At 37.3% G+C, this 17,441-nt stretch overlaps 1 protein-coding gene across 6 annotated transcripts in view; it reads right to left on the reverse strand.

Moving 5' to 3' along the window:
- SBF2 (SET binding factor 2) overlaps positions 1–17,441 on the reverse strand; it is a 491,808-nt gene that overhangs the window by 249,355 nt on the left and 225,012 nt on the right. For 4 of the 6 annotated variants that reach the window (XM_090032682.1, XM_090032680.1, XM_090032679.1 and 1 more), the window contains exons 4-6: positions 13,881–13,997; positions 11,489–11,599; positions 5,924–6,029 (exon numbers count right to left, since the gene is read on the reverse strand). In XM_090032682.1, the coding sequence (XP_089888808.1) occupies positions 5,924–6,029; positions 11,489–11,599; positions 13,881–13,997 (334 nt within the window). Of the gene's footprint in view, positions 1–4,387; positions 4,464–5,923; positions 6,030–11,488; positions 11,600–13,880; positions 13,998–17,441 lie in introns of those variants that run through there. The other 2 variants (XM_090032684.1, XM_090032685.1) reach the window with 2 other exon arrangements.

Genomic DNA, 17,441 nt, shown 5'->3' on the forward strand with positions numbered 1-17,441 from the left:
GGTTCCTGTGCCTCACAAAGACTGTCTCCTGGCATGCCACACTTCCCTGGAAACTCTGTGTTTCCAGAAGAACTTAATCTATGTAACTCAATCAGCCATGACTGGAAGAATTTTTTTCTCTCATTCCTTCTGCTCCCAAAAACAAGGTGTGTGCCTTATTTGGCAGGGGGGGAGTGGGGTTATGCAAAGTAATTCAATACCTAATTGCTTCACTGGCTGTCTTCTGTGTGTAGCAAACTTTGTATCCTGACAGTGATCATTGCTGAATGAATTCTCTCCTAACTAGAATCCAGAAAAGATGCATAGACCCCACCAAATATGTTTTCCCTCACAAATAAGAATAAGAGGAACAGGTAGGAACTTCCGCAAGGTCACTATATAAAATTCTCTTGGGAGCCCCCTTATTCTTGTAGAAATGAGAGAAGATGCAGGAAAACAGGTGGTGGTTGGACTAAACAAAATGATCTGGATGGGAGGCACAGATTGAGAGCAAGGGAAAGTAGATGTGAGAGGAGGTACCCATGAAAAAGAAGACAGAAAAAAATACACAACATTATTTTAGTTTTTATTACTTGTTACCGCTTCCTACTATTTGACACTTCTGAACTTTTTAGTTCCAGCTGGGTGTAATAGTAGTATCATATTTACTCGAATAGAAGATGACCTTGATTATAAGATGACCCCCCCCAATAATTAGATTCTATATCTAGAAAAGGTATAAATTTGGTATAATTTTCCTACTGAAGAATCTAATTATTGGAGGTTTGCCTTGAATTTGTCCTCCTTCCACTGCTATAAGAAGGGCAATAAATCTGGGAATCAGGTAGCCCCTTTGCCTTCTGCCTTCCCCAGCCCCTTTCCCCTCTCCTTACTCTCTGCTTTTCCTGGGCACATGTGAGTGAGGAGCAAATCTGAAAACAATGACCTTGAAATTAACTGACTGTAGTAATTTGCATATGGAACCCATACAATTAGTTCATCCAGAATTGATGCATGTTCCTTTTTTTTTTTTAAAAACCGTTTCAAGTTTTAGCCCAGGTACTCCATAAACATACTTTTAAGCAACACTTTGACACCTACTCATATATAGTACAAACTATGCATGATAGTCATCCAAACCCAAAGTCTTGTGATTTACCACATAGTTCGCTGGGCTGGGCCCCACCAGAGTCAACAGCATTTCAAGTCATGGTGACCCTACAGTTCAACATTGCTCACTATGGATTCATGTGCTAGTTAGCCCCCTGACTCATGACTGGAACCAGGTATTCTTGTCCTGAGTCCTGGTATGCTCCAAAAATGTGTATGCATATGAGGCGCAGGGCAACTTGGTGTGCCCTTACCTCAGGGAGGGATGGGCCACACTAATTATATGCAACAGGTGGAAAGAGGATCTGACAGAGGCATTCTAGGTGAACTACTTGGTAATGTTTGCCAGGTATTTAAGGCTGGTGAAGAAACAGAAATCACTAGAAATGGGAAAAAAGGTGCAACTCAGCTGTGACAGTGAAGAGAAAGTAAAAATGTATACAGTGTAGTGGCTCACCATGACTTGGAAAAAAGAGTTGGCAGTCACTAACATATATCTTATTCCAATGGGCTGCACTAATCAATCCTTGTGGTAGGTTCCTATCATTATATTTGCCCCATACTGGCCATTGTCAGTGTTGACTGCATTTAATCAACTTGGTTTCCATCACCAGGCTGCTTTTGGTAGTAGTTTAATGATAGAAGATGTATTTAGTGAGGTTTTCTTGTATGTTAATGTTAAAACAAGGGGTTTTTCCCCTTCCTGATGATTGGGGAGGGGGGAGAGGTTTGTGTTGCATTCAGTATTTCAGCACTTCCAGAAAAAACATTGAAAACAGGAGTCAAAGCTTTGGCAAACCTTTCAATTCCATTCCCAGGAAGAATGAAATACAATAATTTTTAAGAATTCACTTTTACTTTTCTTCAGGTAAAAGAAGAATTTTTATTTTTACACAGTATTTTCTTGTGCAAGGGACTCAAAAACCATATGGTCCATGTTTCCAGCTGATCACTTTCTAATGGCTTAAGTTCTTCCTGTGGAACTGGCAAACTAAAGAATTTTACAAAACATACTTGTCCTATTCTGTCTCCCAGCAAGTTCTGCAACTCTCTTTGACAATACTGGCCTTGAACAGTAGCAGTACTTCTATATTTCTGAGGCTGTCCTGGTGTGAGAAAGACAGGACCATTGAGGTTTACAAAATTTCAGGGAAATTAAAATGTGAGGAAAAGCAGCATTCAAGGAAAACTTCAGGGAGAGGGATGCTGGAAAACAGGAGAACATAAACAAAGTAGGCAAAAATAAAGAAAATGGTAATGAAATAGAGATGGGGGGAGAACAAAATTAACAATATTACTACAAAAAAGCAATGGATGGCCTATGACTAATATGCAAGACATAACCCAGGTGACCTGGTTATATTTACAATACTGTTACTGATCTGCTTGGGGGAAAAGAAGTCATATTAAACCCCTTTACCTAATTTTCCAATTTTTTGAGATGGGGTTAAATAATACATGTGGGTGAAACCAATTTGAGGTATTCAGATGTAAGCATTATAATTGATAATTAAAGATGGGAAAATGTTGCTCATTTCATATGTTCACATCCACAGAATGGCATTGTAACTGGGCAACTATGGCTGCTTACAAGCAATAAAAAAGTGCTTTACTGGAAGAAGCAGCGTAATAGTTTGACTCAACTCCACAGCGTCTGCATAGATCAGGTGCTTCAGTGGGGTTTTGGGTGCTTTTATCTAAAGTTGATTCAATAAGCTATTAGCTACTGACATACTTGTAGAAACTCTCCTTGTTACCCTTCACATCCCTTGCTAGCTGCAAGTCTAATTGCACTTTGGCCTTCCTGACTTCATCCCTGCATACCTGAGCAATGTACTTATATTCTTCCTTAGTTATCTGTCCAAATTTCTACATCTTATAATGACAGTACAGTTGCAGCAAGGGAAGTTTAGGTTAGATATTCAGAAGAATTTTCTCAGTTGGAAGGTAGTAAAACACTGGAACAGGTTACCCAGAGAGGTGATAGAAACTCCATCCTTGGGGGTTTTCAAAACCTGTCTAGACAAAGCTTTGGCTGGGATGATCTAGTTGAGGATCATTCTGCTTTAAGCAGGGGGTTAGACTAGATGACCACCTGAGGTCCTTTCCAACCCTAACTTTCTATAATTCTAGATAAAAGCTTAAAGTAAAGTGCCCATTTGCAGGGGGGACTTTTTGGGGGGTGGGGAGGAAGGTTGGATTACATTTGTAAGCAACCTATAATCCTAACCACATTGAAGAAGGGAAAAAAATAGCTCTGTCAGTTCATTCAAACTCCTGGAACTCCATCACGAGGCCAGTAGTCTTTTCTCCTACACAGTGCCATGTTTCAAATGCACGTGTCCTTGGGTGCACATGTCCATTCTCTCATATAAACACTTGTCTTGGATTCAACCTGGTTTGCTACATTGATTCTTTTCAGATACACATATTTTATTGTCCTTATTCCCTTTTTCACATGACACAGAATTATACAATATGAATTTGTTAGGGGAGATCAATTGCCAGCAGAACTAGTGAATGCTAAATAGTATATCTATTTCACTCACCAGTGGAAATGTTATTTTTATGAAGCTTTAGAAACTCTGAGTTACAAACAACCTTACTACAGTTCCCAGAAAAAAGATATTGCCTCAGAATAATCTTTAACATTATCCTCATTACAGTTCAGTAGAAAATCCACATTAATCAGAAAAACCTCTTAGAATTATTGTTCAGCAATGAAGTCATACTTGAACCACTTTACTGACTCTACTCTGAGTAACCAGAAAGAGATTCAAAGTTGATGCTTTACCCAATAAGGTCTAAAAGACCTTGGTCAATGACTAGCAATGACTTCATGGTTATATAGACAATGTTTTCAGTTTAAACTATACTTCCACCATCAACAAATGACAGTGTAATGATGGCTACTCAATAATATCAGGGAAATAGTTTAATCTGTTAGAGTTGGAGCTAGTACTACACATAGTAGTATCTCTACTTTGTATTTTACTTTCTGTTACATAAGCTCTATTTGTTCCCTCTGAGCTTTTTACCTAACACAATGGCCTGAAATCACATAGTAGCTCTTTCTGGGGTTTTAAGTCATAGCCACATATTAAACAGGTGAATTATGCAAAAGGAGTTTTAGATGGAATAATTTGTCCATGGATATGTTGTTAAGTGAGGCTTTTTTCTGAAAAATGGAATCCATTAAAGCCACTCTTGACTATGGCTTCAGATGATAACCGTTTTTATTTCTGTTTATCAATATTATGACCTGATTGTAGCCAGTTTTCCAACTCCAACCACTTACATGTATTTTCTGTGGCTTGAGGAGCATTCATGCTGGCTGAGAACTTGGGTCATATTTTTCCAGTCTTTCATTCCCGCAAAAGTACGGTTTATTTTAACATTTGAAAGCAATCTGTAACAGAAGCAGAATGAGGAATCGGCTATGACAGAGTACACTAAACATCTTCAGTAAACTTGGTTCCCATCACAAAGGGTCTACTTACTTAGTGTACACTAAATTGTCCATTATCACTGACATCAGAACAGCAAGGGCATAATCAGCCCTTTTTGAACCATGACACTTTAAGTTTTATCATAAAAAAACAAGTCCAGTAAATAAGTTTGGAAAAAGGTTTTTCACACTTGGATTTTATATGATGAAAAAAGATCTCCTTGAACTAAGACTTCAGCAGCAAAATCTGGTACATAAATATAAAGCTGTTCTAATTCTTAAATCCCCAACTGAATACAAGACAGAATGGTCAGCTCCAGACTAAAAAAGAACATAACTAGCTATTGTCCTTACTAAGCATTAACCGACACATTTTTTACTGAAACTGAGCAGAGGATGACTACAGCATCCTTTAGGATATTATTTTTTCCAAGCAGCAATAATTAAAAGTTCTCTCTGCGGGCAGATTTCCTTGCAGGATTCCATTCAGACTGTATCGTCCTACATATTTTCCTTTTTTGTGGTAGATCCCAAAAGTTAGTTATTACAGGCTAATTTCCTTACATTTTCAGACTTTTCTTGCTCCTTCTCAGTAAAAGCTATTCATATTTATTTTTATTATCTATTTACGTGGGTGAGTTACTAGTCACATGTATCCACAGGCCTTTTCATTATTACTTACCCTGAGGCTAAAATGTAGAGAGTACTTCCCTCCTCCCATCTCACAAACCCATCTATCTACAGGCTGGAGTTTCAAAGTAGCTTCATAAACAGAAGAGGGAAATGACGAGAATGGGTCAGAACTAGGACTGACTTACTGAGGAAGTTAGGATCACTGTTGAAAGCCGTAACAGTCTTTGTTTTTCAGTTTGGAACCTGAGTGAAGAAAATGGGCCTGCTACCCTCAGCTATTACTACAGTAACTAAGAAATTAGTATTTGACACGGGCCGTGTTAGAGAAATATTATGTATTCTACTTAGCTATTTATGTTAGTATAACGTGTCGCTTTAATTAATTTTAAATTACATTTTTTTCATAATTTCTCTCTCCTTTGCTAGAAACATGGTTGGGTCCCTAGCCAAGAACACACCCTATAGGATTCACTTGTCATGTAATGCAGACCAGCCTTCGTTCCATCTACAATAGTTGCAGATATTGCATAATGCTGGAGATAAATTCCAAAAACAGGATACAAAGAAACAGTTTATACATAAGCCAGATAAACAGAAAAAAAAGCATTACTAGCTATTTTTTTCCACTGAAAACAAATACATGTTACAATGCCGTCTTTTTTTTTTATATATGACCTAGCGTGACTGAATTACAGGGGAGGCCACACTGTAGCTTTTAGTAAATGACTATAAACAAATCAAGAAAAGACATACCCAATTGTTGAAAGAGAAGAGCCACACTTGTGCCTGTAACAGGAAGACTATCATGTAAAGGAGTTTGTATCAGTTGTCTGTCTCCTGCTCCCAAAGAAAATAGTTTCTGTAGATAGAGACATTGTTAATACAGAATGAACTGTCTTATTCAGAGAAAGCATGGAGTATAAAGTGTTATTGCTATTTATATATTCTATATACCAATATGTTGGTAATTAAAGTTTGCTACATATGATGGTGGGCAGCAAGTTTAATGAGACAACACTTAGGTCCTAAGCATCTCCAGAAGGAGAGCCATTCAATAAAGCAAATCACTGATCAGCATTAACCCCTCCATTCAACTTACTATTATCATCAATAACTATAGCATCATTTGGATATAATTCTTCCAGCTTCGTTTATTAAAATGAATATTTTTTTTTTAGTTTATGTTGATAAACTTTACATATTTAAACAAGTCAAATGGCTTGGAAAGATAGCTGAATTGTAATACACAAAATATTACTATTTTACAAAATAGTAAAAAAAAAAAGACTATAGAATGACAGCTGGAATATACATTGTGACCACAACCTCCTTTAAAGGGATTTTAATTGAATAGTTTAAATAATTATGAATTGATTCCCTTTAAGGATTTCAACCTAATCGGTTGAAGGTGTTTACTAGAATATATTCTAAAAAACTGCAAAGAACAGAAAAATGGTTAAAAACACGCTAACAGCAGAATACGATGTTTTGTTACTAGGAAACAGGGAAAAAACTGAGTTCAGGGTCACTAGGTTGTGAAATTGTTGAAATTACAGGTTACGAAATTATGAATTTTAAATGTTAGCTAAGTTAACTACCATAATACATAACTTAGAGATTTTTTTCTTAAATTGTGATTAAAAAAAAGTTTCAGTAAAAGATCCACTAATCTTTATGGCTCTGTTCTAATTATGAGTAATGTATATTCTTTCAGTTTTTCTTACATTAATTCATACCATTGATCTTTCCACATCTTTGATACAACCACATGAAAAGATGGTTGGTGTCATAATAAGAAATATTTTATGCCCAACATCCTTTCTATGTTATAATTTAGATCTTCATAACAGTATAATTCCAGATTCAATTAATTCAGCAATGCATATACAGCTGAAAATGTGAAAACTCAAAATACAATATCCTTATATCAGGCTGTTTTCATCAGACTACAGATAAAATACATCTCAAAGAGTGTTCTGTTTTGAATTATTCTTTCAGTTTGCAAACAATTATCACAACTATACCTGTTTCCCTATCAGTAACATACTTTATTTTAGTTAAAATAGATAATATAATTAATTTTAAATCTAGAAAAATAAATAACAAACTGGAGTAAGGACACGATTCTGACCTCAACAGCTTAGCAGAGATTTCATTTACTGGCATCCTTCGGGTAACTAAAAATGGACTGCATTAGTTAAAGGCCATTTCCAAGAATCATATCATTATGTCTGACACAAGATTCATATTATCTTAACCTATTTTTTTATTCTGATATTCACAGCTACTATATTAAACCTAATAATTCTAGAGTTAAAATTTTATATATGGCTAACTCCACATGTCTAGAGATTTCATTAGCACTAATAATGTCATTAAACTTTGTAGATGTGGAATGTGTTTGCATTTCATAAATGTAAACTCTACAGATAAACTAATTGGTGGGTCAGCTTTTTTTTTTTTAACCTGTGCTCAAATATTTCTGAAATTTCTTTATCTTGTTCTCAAAATATTAGAGGGCTACCCCTAACGTCCAAAATCTAAAAGTATTAATCGTGTGGAAGATACTTGCCAGAAAACTAACAACATTTCCTTTGGCCTCCAATTTGGCATTCTTATTTCAAAGAAATTGATATTTTACCTGTCTGAGGGGGAAACTGCTAATTAGCAGTGTTGAAACAAAGATATAAGTGAAGACGTCAGAAAGGAAAAGCAGACAAGGAAGGAATCTGCTGGCTGTGGACTCTTACCAGTCATTGGGGACTTGAACACGTGACAGGGGTTCAGTGCTCCCTAAACTGACACAGTGTGTTCTTAATTGTGTCAATTAAAAACTCACCATTTCAATTTAGGGACTTCCGTCACTGTTATGGAACAGTGATGGCCTGCTGGCAGCTCACCACCCCCAGCCGCAGGCAGGCTCCGCCACAAAAAAAAAAAGCGACAAGGGGCCTGATCCTTTTTTTTCCCTCCAGAGCCTGCCCATCTTTCCTGCAGCAGAGGGGCAGGCTGCCAGCAGGCCTGGTCCTTCTATCCTTGCTGCCAGTGCCCCCCTGGGCAGCACCTGCCTGCTAGCACCTCGCCTGAGCAGTCCTTGGGGGCGTTGCTGCTGTGGAGGGAAGGACTGGGTCCCCCCCACAGCTCAGGAGCTGTGTGACCCGGCAGCAGTTCATGTGGGCAGGCTCTGCTGACAAAAAAAAAAACAGAAGTGGCAAGGGGCCCGATCCCTTGTTTCTCCTCCTGGAGCCTGCCTATATCCACCGCGGCCAGGGGGGTGAGCTGCTGATGGGCTGAGCACCCCTTCCTGCTGCCTAGGGCCACCCAGAAATTGGCTACCTTGTCTCTGGGGCAGTGCGGGAAGGTGGGAGGAGAGCAGCTGGGTGTGCTGGAGGCGAGAGAAGGCGGCAGGATGGTGCACAGGGCGCTGGAAGCCTGCCAAGCCTTCCCTCAGTATTCCTCGGCTTCCAGCACCCAATGTACCGTCCCCAGTGCCTTTTCCGGACGTATTGCTGAAATTTATGTAGCAATACATCCTTATAGTAAGTATGTACTATTCTTCCAAACATGTTTTTCCTATGGCAAGAATTAAACAAATAAATATATAAATATTAGCTCACATAGGTTACTGTAATGTTAGTTATCTGTACAACCTAGCACAGTTTGGGCTTCTCAAGAAATCCTTGGCCTAGTTTCTTGCCCCTATCAGAAACAAAGGATGTTATGTAAGTGCAACTATCTACTACTTTGAGTTAAAGGAAGAGGGAGCATGTCACAGCAACAGAGATGCTCTCATCTGTTAAGCTAGCTGACTGATACTTTTCCTATTTAACAAATAATGCCTACAAAACAGGGGGTGGGGATCAAAAGAAGCCTTAAGTGGAAACATAAAGGGTTTCAAGAAGATTGAAAACTGATAGAAGAAGAAAGAATATACACAGAAGAATATATTAAATTCAATTTAACTATTTTGAATTATAATTTTGGAGACTTGTTTTCAAGGTGACTCATTTACACAAATGAACAAACCTACCTAGCTTTGCACCCTGAAAGATGCACTGAAAATGATGACAAGTCTCACTATTTTCTGAGCAAAATATAAGAACCAGCTCAAGCTGCACAATAATCTTATCTCCTGCATATAATAGTTAAGCTAGCACAGAAAGGAAACAATTTGAAAGGAAGAAAAGATTTCAAAGGTGTGTTGCTTTATTTGAAATAGTCTTTCTGTGCTACTACTAAGCTTCTTGTAATTTGCCACTAGCTCAAAAAGCATAGTGAATGTAGTAAATATTATTGAATGAGATTACATTAGATCATATACCATATATACTTGAATATATGATGACCCCCCAAATAATTAGATTTTATATATGGAAAAATTATAAATGTATTATAGTTTTCCACATAAATCGAATTATTAGAGATCTGCCTTGAATTTCTCCCACTCCAACTGCTACAGGAGGAAAAATAAATCTGGGGGGACAAGTAACCCCTTGCCTTCTGCCCCCACAACTTCTTTTGTACCTATAAACTATGCATGATATTCGTCCAAAGTCAAAAGGCTCATGATTGACCGTATAGTTCATTGGCTTGGACCCCACCAGAGTCAACAGTGTTTCAACCCATAGTGACCCACCTCAGCACTGCTCAATGTATGAGTGTACTCCAAATACCCCACACAAAGCATCCATATGCTATTAGCCCCCCACTTATGACTAAAACCAGGGGTTCTTGTTGTCGGCACTGGGAGCCTCCAAAACTTTAGATTTAGATGAGGTGCTGGGCAACCTGGTCCAGCTCCACCTCATGGAGGGTAAGGCCACATTAATCATATGCAACAAGCTGAGAGAGGGGCCAACAGAGAAATTCTGGGTTAATTGCTCAGGGCCCCATTTAGTGATGTTTGCCACACATTTAAGGGCCATGAGTTTTATAGTCACACACAGTGTTGGCTGCAACTAACCAGCTTCATAGTTAGTTTCCATTACTAAGCACATGCTGCTTTTTGCAGCAGGTTAATGATAAATAATATATTTAATTAGATTTCTTTGTATGTGATAAGGCAAGGGGCTTTTTCCCCCAGTGATGATTGGGGGGAAAAACACATCTTTGTATTTGAGTAAATACGGTACATAAGTAGTTTGTATGAACTCCAGGATTCTAGGTCCACAAAATACTGAAATAAGTAAAAATGTAAAATTTAATTTCTCATCACTTAAATATATATATTAACAAACGAGTCCAAACTCCTTAAAATAAATATCCCGAATATCACCAATGAAATTAGAACCATTAAAAATGATTATTCATGACTCTTACTAGCTTATACTATCTAGGTAACCTTTTTACAAAAATGAGTGATTTTTGTTTCTGTGTGTCAGCAGTTACTGTACATTGCAGCGGTTCAAATATCAGATACCAGAAGACTATAAACCTGATTTCTGCCTATAATACATTCAATCAATTTTATTTATAGCACTGGAGCTGCTTGTACGTCAATACTCAAGAAATGTTTTTTTCTTCTTGTCAAGTTGATATTCAGTAGTTTGTGCACTGAAAGGTCAGAAGCAGCCATATTGGCAGAATATGCTATTTTTCCCTGTATTTAATTTCTAAGTTCACCATATGTTACAATTGACTAATCTTTTATATTGTTATTGCAAACTTCTCTTATGATAGATCATTGCATAGTACATTCCTGCTATATAGACAAGAATTATAATGGATATGGTGTTTTTTCAAGGTTTGCAGGAGAGAACCATGTAAGACAGATATATTTATGAGAAACTCTTTGTTTATTCTGTTCTTTTTAATATATGGTTAATCTTGGGTCCCTAAATTTAATTTGATAAATGGAAATAAATAAAAATGTGTAAAGTTATTAATTTAACTTAAAAAAATTAGGAGTCTGGAATAATTATCAACATCATATATGATCTTAAAACGCCAATGAAATCCTAAACTACTGCCACTACAGAATAAAAGGAATGAAAGAGTAGGGTATATGACTATTGTAGACAAAGAGCCCCATAAAAATATTTTAAAATCAATTCTGAATACATAGGATTTAAAAAAAAAAAAAACAACTTATACAAATGACTTGATTTGTTACGATGCCTTGTAAAGACAAATCCAGCGACAAAATTAACCCTCTGACCTCATCCAGGAATGGAATTTTTGCTATCTTTAGAAAACAGGCCATAGGGACAAGACTCAGCTGAACTATGATCCTTTTTTCAATAAAAATATTTAAAGAATTTAGTTTTTGTTTTCTTCATAAATTAAATTAACTGGAAAAATACCCTTTTATCCATTTACCTGAGACCCTCCTGCAGTAGGGACAAAGCATGAACAGAGATTTGCAATGAGACTCTCCAACGACACACTCAGGCTGTCCACATACACAGTATAGATCAAGCCAAGACAAGCCTAGAAAGTTAAATGAAAATATATAATCACTATTCAGGGAAGGCAATCACTGATAATTACTAAAAAAATAGACAACGGTATTTTTATAATAAGCTAGTCCTTAATCTTAATATTCTTACGTATACATTCCAGTAGAGAAAAAAAAATTGAAGTAGAAGACATGTGTAGACATATAATCAAGTGCCCTTGAATTCCTGTTGGTCTCCACAAACTCTAGCATGTACATTTTTAAAGGGAACACAATATTTATTCTGTTTCCTTGTTTAATTATTTATTCTACGTTCCCTTGCTTAATCAAGCTCTTATTTCAAAATTAAGTTTTAAAAATCCCACATTATAATAATACAATTTCACCAATACTTCCATCCTGTGAACCTGATTCTGCGTTGAGTTTTCCAATGGTAAGCCTCAATGTTTATGCGAAGTACCACCCAAGTCAGTGATAACTCATATTAAAACAGTGGTCCATGTTAGTATGCCCTGATGAAGAGCTGATGCCTAAAATGTTATATTATTATTTCAATATCATCTGAAGATATTTTCCCTCCCTTGACAATTTATTTTTGTTACTTGAATAAAAAGATTATTTAAAAATAAATAAAGTTAATATTTTAACTGTGTAACATGAGTAGACAAACAGGACAGGAGACCTGGGTACCAATTCAGAGGGAGTGCCCTAATGGTAGCTCCTAGGGAGCCCAAGTTGCTGTTGTCACAGCAGCCCGTGTTCAGGAGCTTGTGCGGAGGGGACAGCCACAGCCCACATTACCACCACAACTGAAGTTGTGCCAGAAAGTAAGTGTTTGCTTCGCTATCTCCACCCTGACACAATTTCAAGTTACGTCTCTGAATTTTAGCATTATTTATTTCACATCATTGCAGTTTCCATTAATGAGTGATCACAGGTTTGGCAAAACAGATAAAGCTATTTTCACGTTACATAATAAAATAGTTGGCTTCTCAAAAGTGTTAGAGAAAAAGAAGCAAAGGTAAATTATATTTCTGAGTAACCATCCCTGATGCTCTTTACCTTAGCTGCTACAATATGAAAATTCTGAAAACTAGATCTACCATATTACTTTACATAAAATATGACCTTTGTTCCCAAAAATCACACCCCCCATAATTGGTGTGCATGTATTAAGAGGAAGCTGATTTCCTGACCTAGATAGAAGTACCCTGCTTTGATTCCTGCTCCATAGTGCAGCACCTGTTGCACTACTATTCAAGAAGCTGAGGGAGTCAATTGACTTAACGGCTCACTGTTTTTTACTCCACAGGTATGAATACCTGGCCTCTCCTTTTTAATGGTCTTGATATTCCACTAATCAAGCTAACTTTTCTCCAGGAAATGTTGCTGTCTCTTAGTTGCTCCAGGTCTCGCTTTTGCCATTTCACAGCTTTGGAGACTCTAGCTCTTTTCAGAATCAGACATCCACCCACGAAGACCAGTCTTCAGCAGCGTCTAGATGTTCAGCTTTAGTCTAATAGGACAGGGAGGGTGAGTCAACTGAAGATTAGGCTCTTCCCCTACTCTAGGCAGCCATAACTCTGGAAAAATCTTTTTTTCTTCATTTTGCCTTTCACAAATAAGGCATATATTTTAGTCAAGGGAGTGTGTATGTGAGAAAGTATGGTATATTTTAGGCACTACCTGGTTACAAGTAATTTCAATACTTTGACACAAGTTACTATTGAGTGAATTATCCTTGCATTTCTAATGTATATTATTTTTTATTATAATTTATTAAACAACTGAAAGTGGAATGGGCCTGACGGATATTCAAATATTCTATTTACATCACAGCAGCCCTATTGTTTCCTAGAAGCAATACGAGATTTTAAATCCCTTTATCTAGCTTAATGCTACCTGGAAAAGCACTAATTCACTCACTTTTTATGCAGGTGAAAAAAACATCTTCAATACTTGTCTCATTCTTCATATATTTTAAACACATGAATTTCACCTAAATAGTTGTGGTTTTGTTGTGATGATTTTTTTTTCACTGTGCATTTCGCTGAACCCAGTAAACCTCTCTCTCATGGTCTGTGTAAATTTAAAACTAGGCCTCCACGAGTACAAGGGCACTGTATTAATCTACAGGGGCACTCAGTCTCTCAGACAGTGATTTTTATTTAGCTCAGTCTAACTCCGCTTGTGCTGGTAAATTCCCAAACCAATGCTAAGATGTTTTAAATCAAAACTACATGTCACTGCTGCTCATTAAAAACAGGTTTGTCCACTGACACATATTATAAATGACAGCTGGGAGGTCTTTACCCTGAAAATTTCCGGATAATCTAGTCTGGACACCAACACCAGGCTTTTGGGAGCAAATACTTCAGCAGGCTGAATTAAACCAGACTCCTCTTCTTCACCTTCAGTTTCTTTTGTTCCCTTGAAAAGAGATACACTGAGATTAATGAACAGAAATACGTATTTCTTCTAAATAAAGTTAGTTTTCTTACAAAAATATAATATTTTTAGAACTTCAAAAGATCAAGGTAACTTGTGAATGGAAAACTTGCATATTACATTGTATCTTTTAATCAATCACACACCCAAACACACAAACTGCTCATGTGGCCCAAAAGTTTTTAAAATATACAAAATGAACGGATGCACTATTGATGTAATTACTAAAAGGTATGAAATTACTGACTTAAACTTGTCATGAAGGAAAATAATTGTTATCCTCTAAAAAGTATAATACTTCCAAACTATGGAAAAAATAACTAAACATTTATTTCTGTTTAAAAGAAAAAAGAACACCCCCCCAAAAAAAACAAAAACAAAAACAAAACACTACCTATAGATGGAAGCACCAATGCAGAGATTAAGGTCACTTGCAGGAGCAAGACTTAAGTCTATTCAACACAGACAAATTAGAATGCCAAATTAAGAGTACTTTCTCTACTCTAGTTTTATAAACCTTGTATAATAGCAGTTCAGAGACAATGAAATGACTTTGTACAGGTGCTTTGTAACCGTACTGTTATGCACAAACTGCAAGTGAATGTCAGCAGTCTAAAGTCACTAACCACAAAGTTTTCTTAAACTTAATTTGTAGAAAGCAATAGCATCACACATGGATCTACTAGTATCTGTTGCTGTACATCTACTTTACAGGCCTAATTTCACTTTGCCAAACAGCCTGAAGAGGTTCAATATACCAATATGTCATTAGCTGGCCTGAGGAATTCACCATAGCTCTGGTTAACTTTCAGCATAAGTAAAGCTGAAGTCAGAAGTCAACAGGACCATCAGAAATACCCACCTTTGCAAGACACCTCTAAAAGAAGAGTAGATGCAGGCATTCAGCGCTCTGCAGAGCTGTGTAAAGAACATAACAAGCACCTGACAACCCTAAATTTCACGACAGGATGGAATGACAGGTCCAACAATGCAACCTTCTATTGAACGTGGTACTTCCCACAACCTGAACATGGTGGTCACTGCCTTTCATGACTCTGTAACACCACAATGCACCCCATGACATTTGGCAACACCAACAGCAAAAGCAGTGGCCTGTGCAGAATATTGGGAGCAGACCATATAGAAAGGTTGGACTAGAGACACCACAACTATGAAGAATGACACTGCAGTGCAGTGTTTCCCAATCATTGTGCCTTGGCACAAAAGTATGCCATTAGAAAACAGGAATTTTGCCATGGGAAGGAGCTCCAATAGGTATGAGGATGGGGAATAGCTTAACAGATGTGCCACGGAAAATTATGATTAATGTAAGTGTGCCTCGGGCTGGAAAATGTTGGGAAACACTGGTGTAGTGAACAAAAGGGCAAGCTTATTTTCCAGAGAAAGGGGGGCACAGAGCTGTGGATAAGACCATAGTAGATGCTCAGTCCCAGGTATGGATAGTATAGATCAAAGCCTCAGCTCAGTTAGATGACTTGCATCCTGGATCCATTTTCTGAGGACCTATCATTTAGAGAGAAAGAAATGCAGAACCATGGAGTGGGTCCAAAGATTTGCAAATACCATAACCCATTTTTGTTTGTATAGTTTTAAAAGGAATGGGTTGCTGGGTTCTGATTAATAAAATTATTACTATGGACAATATTGACTGCAATGGGGGTACAATCAACTTCAGTTGAAAGTGGAAGCCACATTTACTTGGTCCTTTTCTCTCCATCCTCAAAACACATAACAATCCAAGTGGAATACTGAGTAGCAAAAAATATTAAAACTATAACTCTATCAAAATTACCTTAAAATATAAAAAGGCTACCAGCTTAAAAAGCATGAATGCATCTCTTTACAAATATTACTTTCTTTTGTAATTTGGTTATTTTGATATAATGATATAGTTTTAAACTGTTTTAGTATTACACACTGTCAGAGAATTCAGAGATTACAGATCTTAAAGGCTATAAAAAGTGGTCCTCAGAGCATGTCCAAGTCATTATGCTCATTTGCAGCACACTCTCCAGTTTTGAGCAAGGGGTATTAAGGAGGCAGAATCTACTCCATTAAGCATTCGGTTAATGTAAACCAAATTTCCCTCCGTTCCTGACAGTGACGATTGAAGATAATTTACAAAACAGCTCTAGCACACTAGGCCCTCTTTTTAGCGATACACTCCTCAGTCACCAGACACTGAAAAAATCTTTTAGCATAAACAGATGGGATTCTTCCATTGGCCTGGAAAAGTACTTGCTTTTTCTACTCTGGTACATGTAGCAGAATAATATTCTAACAGTTTTCTCTGCCTGAAACAACGATATACCCAAGCTTGGTAACAGAGTCCTTATCCAGATTCCTATCTCACATAAGGCAGGCAGTAATTTTCTTTAGAATTTTGTAATAATATGTATAATTCTTCATACTGTGTGTTAGCAAATTTAGTAGACACTTCTGAACAGGAGAGCAGAAGAATAGTAAACCATTCCAAAATATTAGCAGTTATGACCTACAACACAAGACATTTAACAAAATAAGAAATATGCTCTTTTATTCTCTTGGCAGGCCCTTCCACCTCAGCTGAGACAACACTCCACAAATTACTATGTTGGTCTGTCCTTCAGTTGGGGGAAAAGGAAAGCAGAGGGCTGAGAAATTTGGGGATATGGCCTACAAAAATTATGTCCATCTGGAATACCAGAAGAAAAGAAAAGCATGTCATATGGCAGGAGAAAGACTGCTAAAAATACTTCTTATAGGATAACAGAAGCAGTAGAACCAAGATCGTTTGTTGATGATACAGCTGATGAACACAGCTAGAAGCAGAGGCAGCAGTCAGCTCCATAACCAGTGATATATCTATCTCTACTAGAAGGTTAATTGCCTGTGCCCATCATATCCCCTTTTCTCCTGCATCCAGCAGCCCATGCAAGCACTGGTGAGGTAACTGACAATTCATGAACTGAAGCAAACAAATATCCTCTACTCCATTCATAAGCAACCTCTGCAACCTGTGTGACTGTGTGCAACATAGACAACATAACACTATCCAAGGAAAGAACAGGAGCATTTCATACCTGCTTCGACAACTACAGGGATTGCCCACTGAAGCTTGGAGCATGGATTTCATTTTATTCTTAAATACTGTTTTAGCCTTGCAGATACTTTGCAAGATACAGTACATCAAACGGATGCCATTATTCACATTGGCATTCAATCCATTTTGTAGGCAGTGCTATCTTGCTTCATTCTGCCAAATGCATTCAAACACCAGTCTGCAATTGTAAGAAATGCAACTGAAGCCTCCCTCCTGGGCCCTGAAATTCAGACATGCTGAGTAGTATCCCCCAGAGTATAAGTGTGCACAAACACCCAGTTCATACTTACGTTATTAGGAGGCAAAAAATATTCCTACTTTTG

The sequence above is a fragment of the Crocodylus siamensis genome, chromosome 2 (assembly GCF_052110815.1).
Source record: "Crocodylus siamensis isolate JL-2025a chromosome 2, ASM5211081v1, whole genome shotgun sequence".
In the NCBI taxonomy this organism is placed as follows: domain Eukaryota; kingdom Metazoa; phylum Chordata; order Crocodylia; family Crocodylidae; genus Crocodylus; species Crocodylus siamensis.